Source organism: Aptenodytes forsteri, unplaced genomic scaffold (genome assembly GCF_000699145.1).
Source record: "Aptenodytes forsteri isolate BGI_AS27 unplaced genomic scaffold, ASM69914v1 Scaffold3, whole genome shotgun sequence".
Classification (NCBI taxonomy): Eukaryota; Metazoa; Chordata; class Aves; order Sphenisciformes; family Spheniscidae; genus Aptenodytes; species Aptenodytes forsteri.
This window is the reverse complement of record NW_008795283.1, coordinates 2,251,855-2,260,557: the sequence shown is the minus strand read 5'-3', so window position 1 is coordinate 2,260,557 and position 8,703 is coordinate 2,251,855. Positions and strand designations below refer to the sequence as shown.

The window sequence follows — 8,703 nt, the reverse complement described above, 5'->3', positions numbered from 1 at the left end:
TAAGCCAATCCATTTGCTGTGAGGTCCATCAGAAACTATTGATGTGTATCAGGAAGTTAAGTGCACTGGAGAGAACTACATTCACTCCTCTGTTAATCCTGGAACTGCTCCTGGTTGAGTTATACCTGTACAAGTCTAAGACTGAAATCTGTACCTATAGTAGACAAACTCTAGACTAACGCAAAGGCACAAAGTACCAAGCCCGCCTTGCTTTTCTACCTGCTGTATTTTTTGGTCTAATGTGTCCTCCCATCCAAACTTTTTCAGTACAGCAGAATTACAAAGACATCAGCATTCAAGACATCCAGGGCAGATATAACTTCACAGTGCGTGCAAGCAGTTAAGTCCTTATCCTTTGTAAAGAGAAAATGCAGTTTGGGGCAGATTCCCATCAAAACAAATTTGCTTTGCCTATTCCTTTCTCAGGGGAAGGTTGGAAGTAGACTAATTCATGGGGTCTGTGATGTGATGCATTCAGCCTGCTCTCACCCCTCTCCTATCCCAGAGCAGACACACTTACCTGAGTATAAACGCCTTGTAGAAAGATCAAGTTTAGAGTGCAAAAGGGTTGCTGTGTTTCCCAAAGATCCCCAGGAAAGACAGTAGTCAAGACTAGGCCCCAGAAGTTAATTCGGCAGGCCAGAATTTGAGCCGTTCTGTAATACAGCAAACAACTGTTGGTTCAGTCCATGTAACCTTTCAAGCCCCGTCCTTTGGCAAACAGGCAAGAAAGATTTAATTTGTTGTCTGGCAGAAAACACAAAATTCAGCACTCAAGTTTAACTAAAGGGTAATTTTTTTATTCCCCATTAAGACTGTCTCAAGGACATAACTAAATGTTGGAAACCCCACAGAAGGGCACATACAGTGAATGTGGTGAAGTACAATGTGAACAGCCCCAGGGGTTCAAATACGGTAGGACCATTAGCTAACCAGAGGAAAAAAACCAAATTAAAACTCTGCTGAAGATGTTGTACTTTCTTTTCCATTTACACTGAAAAAAAGTCAAATCCAACAAAATCCTTGCATCTCTAACAATACATTCAGTCCTGGCTAAAGAGTTTAACAAGATGGCAACAGGATGACTATAATACAAAACGTTCACTACCACACTCTGTACACACCTGTTGTCCAAGCCCTCCCCCAAACCCATGTAATGATGGTGCCCCCATTATTTGCTTGCTTGCTGGGCCTGCCTGCGGAGGAGGACGTAGATCTTCTCCTTTATCCAGTCTTTATTGTACGGTTGGTATGTCTGAGTATCAGCACGGTAACTAGAGAGAAAAGAAGAATTAATGTAGTATGTCTGTCCTGCAGTACATCTACCGGAAGAACTCCACGAACAATTAAGCCTCCTCAAGTGCATGAGGCAGAAAGTTGTGTACAGAACACAAGTAATATCAGAAGTAGATGGGAATTGCCACTTATCAAAGAGATTTATCCTGTTCCCTAAAAACCAGTTACCCAGCAGATCAGCGAGAACCTGAAATAAAACTAGATGCTCCAAGGACTACTGAGTGGCTGGATCACAGCGTGTTCACATTTTAATTCATCAATATAATTACTTATGGGAGACAACAAATGGAGCACCTTAATATTCTGGAGCTCAGAATGAAGAACAATAGTTCCACCAGGAAACGATCTAATCTGTTTTGATGAGCCAAAAACTTTTTCAACACTACTTCAAGCAAGTGCTCATGTGAGTTTTCAAGTGTTCCACTTCTGTTTGGAATTTTTAGAAAATGAATAAAAGCACAATTTTCCAGGAGCAAAGGTAGAGGCATAGATGGATGACAAAGGATTCTTGCCAGTTGGCAGTGACAGCAAGATTACATCTAAGAAACAAGGACACTTCATAAAAAGCAAACTGAAAACAAGAACCCACAGACTCATTCTCTTCGCTACTCAGGGATAATTGATAAAAGTAGTCCACTAGCAAGATTTCTTGCCAGGGCCAGAGAACTCAGTTACTCAAGACACTGTTGAATTGAAGCAGAATTAGACTGAAAAATGAAAGCAAATTGCGTGAAGTTATCTGTGTAGATTCATGCCCTCCTTTCCCCCTTAGTCGTTAAAGTTGAATGGTTTTTCTTACGAAGATGGTACTTTCAGTGAATGCTTCAAGAACTACTGAAGTCCCGGTCAGTCTTTAAATCTTGGTACACGTATTTCTAATCAGGTAAGAAGGGTGAGACGGTCACTGGTAAGAAGCTAAGTAAAAATCCGGAGTTAACTCAATTCAGAATAATTTACAGTTCTTACCTAAGGAAAAAAACCTAAGCATACTGTTTCTAAGAAAGCCTTGTTATTTAAAACCCAGCATGACCGGTTCAAGGCCATAGAAAGAGTTTCAGTATATATTGATATAGTAGTAGTTCCAGTGCAATGTAAGAAATGTTAATTTCGGGAAAAGTTACTGATTCCCACCCCAATCCATTCATCATGCTACACTGCGAGACTAGATAGCAAGTACTCTAGGAATCTCCATGAACACAAGACATGTCTGGTACACCATGTGCTATGTGTGCCATCTGCTGGAAAACTGTAAGCTGAAGTAGAATTTGGCACGACACTGGGTTTACAAGCCTAATTAAGAAAGGCACAAGACTGTACTAGAAAACAGTTGCTGCTTCCTAAAGCAAATAGCTAGCTTCAGTCTGTTAGATAAACTAAAACAAAGTGTGTCTTTCAAACTGCATCAGCCCAGCACTATGACACCTGAAGATCAAACGTGGCAGAATGTCTAGGAACAAGGTAACTGCAGAAACTGCAATCCTGTTTTGGTTACTCTACTGAGGACTTTGGTAAACGGCATTTGTAATAAGTCACTATCAGTAACATAGATTCTGTATGTACATCAGAATGCAAAGGAAAGCAATCTGATGCTCAGGTTTTTTTAAAATAGGTTTTTATTTTAAACTGGAATTAACTGGCAAAGGTTGTTCACTGTGCAGCTGCACAAGTACTTGCACTGGGATTTCAGACAGAGCAGTACAGCTGCAGGAATGTCCACACCAGATACTCACCGGCTTAAAAATAGTTTCTGGAATTTTGAGCTTAGAAAGCCAAACACTATGTCTTTTGTTATTTGAATACGAGATTTGTATCCCTATTCCTACATTTCTGTAAAGTTGATACCACTATCATATCAAACCATTACCTTGAAATTTATGGTATGGAAAGTACTCGTGATCTGGACTAAGCGATTTAGTTACCATGTTAAGTTATATTCTGAATAATGAAATTTAACATTTGATTTCACAGTACAGTCAGAATGGAAAGTACACGAGACCATCTTTGCTTGCCCACAACTTTAACACGCAGATGAGAACTGGAGATAATGTATTCACGAGAACACTCAAATAATTAGCTAGGGCTCCCTGAAGGATTGATCTGTTCCTCAATCACTTCAGTAGGATTTACAAAAACTTCCATCTTGCTGTACCTTGATCAAAACAAACGATCGGCTGCAATGTGCTTCTATACACTTCTACTGTACCACCAGTACAGCCCTCAGCTGAATAAAATTCTGTAATCATTCTGCCTCCTTAAGAATCAGACCAACTGCACAAAGGCAGAGACAGCCCCAATTTAAAGAGATTCTAGCATTAATAAAATACGTAGCTGTATTAAACTGTTGGACTTCAGTATTTGAAATGCTGGGAGCTTCAAGGTGACTAAAATCCAAGTGGAACTGTCAGTTTCTAAGCTTTCTTTAGAGATACTTTATTCCAATGCAGTTAATTGGAGTGGGCAACATGGCATGCCACCTGCAATACTGCCACCTTACTAACACAGTTATTGCAAAAAACCCCAGAATCTTACCAGATTTAACATGTAAGAGTTTACATGGAAGACTTCTGACTTCTCTAAGTCACTGAAATGGATTTGTACAACCGAACTTACACAAGACAGCTGAGGTCTGCCAAGTCATCAATGAAGTCAAACAACTGGCTGATATCATATGTAATCGATGGACTGTTAGGATTCATTCTCTTCAGATGCTCTTCATACATTTTACAGACTCCTACAGAGAAAAAAGATCAACAGTGCAATATTAAAAAACCAACAACTGTCTTTGCTGAAACTTCTTCAGCTACTGAACCACAGATACCCAGAAAGTTTAGAGATGACTACTATGAAAACAGAGACATAAACTTCTTACGCAGATTTTGCAGAGGTGAAATGCTTTTGTTCTAGCTATTTGCATTGAAACATAATACTAATCCTATAAAATCAGGTAAGATGCATGGACAGAGGCATCTAGAGGAAAAAGTTTCAGTTCTCTCAAAGATGGAACTTTCCATGCAGTAAGCTCCAATGGAAACCTGAAATTCCTTCTAATAATTTTAAAACAATAATTGCAACATATATTCCTACGGTACAAGCACCTGAGAAAGAGAAGAACTAATGTAAAATAAAACTACTCAAATCTCAGAAGAGAGATCATTCTTGATGAAAGAGTCAAACAGGGCTACTGAGGCAAGAGTGACAGCACAAGCCTGTATATGAATTTAAATCAGTTTTATTTAAGCTAGCCCATAAATAATTCAGATACATTTGAGAAGAACATAATATTAAAATGAGCACGGAGGCTTTACATAGTCTTTAATATGCTTTTGTTTGCCTCGCAAAACTTCCTGGAATTAGAATTTTTAATGTTAAGTGAAATTCCACATTTAAATCATACAGCCGTAGTATTTCAATCTTCTTTCCAAGCTCACTATGTGTCTCTTAAAGTCATGCAGGATTTTTTTCTCTGGCATGCATGCCACGAGGCTGCAAATTATGTATCAATTGCACACATACTTTTATTTTATGTATTATTTCCAGTAGCAATCTTTCCTTTACATGGCTAGCACAAAAATTAGTGAGTTGTTAGGCTCTGATCCTGCAATGAAATGCATTCAGGCAAGTCTGCTGCATAGCCCCACCAAGAACATTGCCTACTATCATGAACTGAATGTGGTTCAATCTAGTTAAATCAATAAGAGGCATTTAATATAAAAAGGAATGTTCTTTGTTTTAGAATTGTTTTTTCTAAAATTTTGTTTTTCTAAAACAAGTTCTTTGTTTTAGAAACAAAGAATAAATATTTTTTAGTTTGCTAAAACATTAGTAAACTAAAAGCATGAGATTTTTGCATTTTTTTTGTGAATTACTTTGGGACAGCATGAACAGTAACTTATTTTCTTACTGAGTAATTTTGGGGATATGTCAAAAGCGGGGTTTTAACAACAGTTTTTGACTACCATGTCTGCACCCACCTTCCATGCATTCATTCACTGATTCGTAATCAGCATATGTTCTGCCTTCTGGCCTCTTGGTAGGCTGGACAAGTAGAATTGTGTGAGACTGAAAAACAAAACAAACACCAAGAAAACAGGTTACTTGCAAAATTTGAATTTTTTTTTTGTTTGAATTAAGTTATTTATCTGAATGAAGCACTAAAAAGAAGTATAATATTAAAATACTGAACTAGCTATCAGGGACATGGACATTTTCCAAATAGCATTTACTGTTCATATAAGATGTGTTAATTTTTGTTTCCGATCAGTCCTATCAATCCTTACGTAACTTTAAAATGTGTAAAATCACTGGTAAAGCAGCTATTGTGTTGAAAAAAATACCACGGAAATAGTAGTTTCTATTTAAACACAAAAGCAAAGCAATAAAGTCAATGTATAAAAGCTATGCCATTAGTGCATTTACTTATTTTATTCCAAACGCAAGCTGTTAGTATAATTTTAAATACTCCAAATACAGAGCGAGGAGAGAGTCCAACTTAACTTCACTACCAGGCTCACCTTAAAGATTTTAACACAAATAGCTATTTTGAGTTATGTGTTCAACTTCAAGGGAACACAAATTGTACAACAAATCTGCACTTCATATTCAAGATTATTTCCTGCAAAACAGATGCACTGATTTTTCATACTTCAGTGAGTCTACTGAAACAGTAATTATGGCACAGATAACTGTTCCAAATGTCAGAGCTTGTTCTTCTGCAGGAAAGACTTAGATGATTGTACAGTCTGTGGCTTGCATTATTTCTGTAATATTTTTCACTTGGCTACAGCAAGTAATTTGAGCAAACAACAAGCAAGATTTTTGAAGTGTACACAATCTGTGATCTAATTAACAGGTTACACAGCACAGAAAGTTTGCAAGCATACTACAAAATGCCATTTCCAGTGCTGCTAATTGGATCCAACATTTTCAATGCTAATATATGAGGTGAGCACACAACATGTAATATTTATGGAGGCAACTGCAGAGAAAGACACACTGGAAGCTGATACCAAAGCATATTATTGGGCTTAAATTAATCAGCTGCTGATAGAAAAATGCTGACCCACACTTTGGACAGATCAGTGAAGATATCGGTTCAGTGTTCAAATGCAGTGACAGAAAAGAAAAATGGCCAATATTAGGATTTACAAGGAACAACAAGAAAACAGTACGAATTTTTATACCATGACTGATAGCGTCCCCATGCCTGGAATGCAGTTTTCAGTTCTTTAAATTCTGTCTCAAATAACATGGTAGAAGGAGATTCAGGGAAGCCCAGAAAAAAGTTACACAGAGAAACAGAAGCAGCAAGACTTTTCCCGACCAGAAATGGAAAAAGAAGGGAATTCAGAGCTACACACTGTAACAAAAAAATCATACAAAGGAGACTAGACCATTTAAGTCCACTTTCATATATGCCAGAGGATACTAGATTTGAAAGGAACTGCCCAAGGGGGGCTGGTATCTGGCTGTTCCTAAGTGCATTGTGCTTGAACAGGCATGTCTTACCAGGGAGTCCAAATAGACTCTGCCAAACTTTATAATAAAGTACTTTTTCCAGCACTATCATTTTTATTTGCTGCTCACTGATGACAAGGCTTGGTTCCAGGACTTGCAACTCTGATTTCCTGGGAGCATTTCACTAAGGATCCCTTATTAACAACAATGGACGAGGTGCATCAGCCAGTTCAGTCAGCGTGTTCTAAAAACAGCTGTTATTTTAGCATCAGAGTGTCTTGCAAACTACATTTCTGGCATCTGATTACATACACACCTTTGCCTTTTTCAACTAAACTCAGTATTTAAAAGAAGTTGGGTTTCTTTGACAAAACCTAAGAGAGCATAGAGAAAACAGAACTGACTAGGAGTTACAGAACTGTATCATAATTGAGTGAATTCTGTATTTGGTCTCTCAGAATCTTGCTGGGGAATCATATATATTCTGAAATTATCCCAATAATCAGATTATAGAAAAAACTATCAGTGAGCCAGGCACGTAAGCCAGTTCTTTTAGAACTTTAAGGTAGAAATTATTTGGGCTTCTGACTTTAAACTGTTTATCACTTCAGACACACTACAATATCCATATCAGATACTGGACCAGAATTTATTAAAATTAATGCCAGTGGGACCATCTGTATTGCAGAACTAATGCATTACATCTCAAACATTTCCTTGGGAACTTCCTATTATTTTACCTTAAGGGGAAAAAAATTTGCTTGATTTGATAAAATTGGTCCTCCTCTCCTACCACAGAAGTACAAAAAAGTGACAAGTTCAGAAGCCTGAGAAAAGTTTCCTCTGACTATTACCTGCCCTACTGAATACATGCCCAGGTGACAGGGCAAAAATCAGTGTGATTAGTAACTATTGTGTTTTCCTATAGGTATAAATCTTATTGTTAGGAAAAAGAAAACCAAAACAAGGGAAGAGCCATAAGCCTTCATGCATTAGGACCAGGTTATCTGGAAGAGCCCAATATGGACCCTTATTATTCTGATGCGTATGTTGGGTTTTCTTGCATTTTCTTTTAAAGCACAGTTGTACTGGCTGCTGTTAAGCAGGACACTGAACCAAGATACCACATCGTTTATATCACACCAATTTTGAACTTCTAGAGAGCACTTTAGAAAGTGCTCCAATTATCGAAGACACAACCCTGTAAAAATGGTTAAGGCAGTGCCGACAGCCAAACCAGCAGGACTTTGGAGCTAGGCAGCACCTGCCCAAAGAGGCTTCTACCAACTGTAGTCTATTCAACAAGAAAGTAAAAAATAATTTAAAAGGAAGAGAAACAAGTATCATAAGATGTGCAGTGATGCAAATACAGGTAGTATACCACATACCGAAATGCCCTTCAGTTATTCCTGCTAGGCAGAAAAAGTGGTTTAAGTGTCTTCTTTCACTTTGTATAACAGGGACAGGGCTTGTAGCTGCTCATCCTAGCAGAAGCTAACTGCTTTTGAGCAAGTGCCAGACAGATGTAGAACTTTGCTGCAAACCCAGAAGCACTTGTCCTTCCACTGCAGGACAACAACTTCCTTCAGCATATTCAAATTTATTAGATAAATGCAACAAACTATTGTGACCGGTAGGCCTTTGTGCTTCAGCGTGCCATTCAAACAGCCCACCAGCGCAAGCTACCGCCTTTCCCTCCTCCAAGTACTGGGGAGGAGCAGGGAAAGCAGCATGGGTAGAAACAGCTTCAGTTAACGCAAACCAGCCATTTGAGGTTGGCACACTCGACGGATCCGCGAAGCTAGCGCTCGCCAGGAAGAACTGCGCTTCCAGAAGCGCCCTGGAAAGGGGCTGAAGCTCCCGGGCAAGCCCGCTCCACGCCAGGGCCGGAAGCCTCCCCCCTTCCCCCCTTCCTCTGAGGGCAACCGGCCTTTGTGCCGAGGAGGCTCCGGC

General features: G+C 38.9%; 1 protein-coding gene across 1 annotated transcript; it reads right to left on the bottom strand.

Moving 5' to 3' along the window:
• Nucleotides 1-777: 777 nt before the first annotated feature.
• ERH (enhancer of rudimentary homolog (Drosophila)) lies at nucleotides 778-5,355 on the bottom strand. The gene is made up of 3 exons (XM_009279284.2): nucleotides 5,268-5,355; nucleotides 3,907-4,027; nucleotides 778-1,274 (listed from the first exon to the last, which is right to left on the bottom strand). Exons 1-3 carry the CDS (start codon nucleotides 5,272-5,274, stop codon nucleotides 1,172-1,174), a joined length of 231 nt encoding a protein of 76 aa, XP_009277559.1. The 5' UTR covers nucleotides 5,275-5,355; the 3' UTR covers nucleotides 778-1,171.
• Between the last annotated feature and the right edge of the window lie 3,348 nt (nucleotides 5,356-8,703).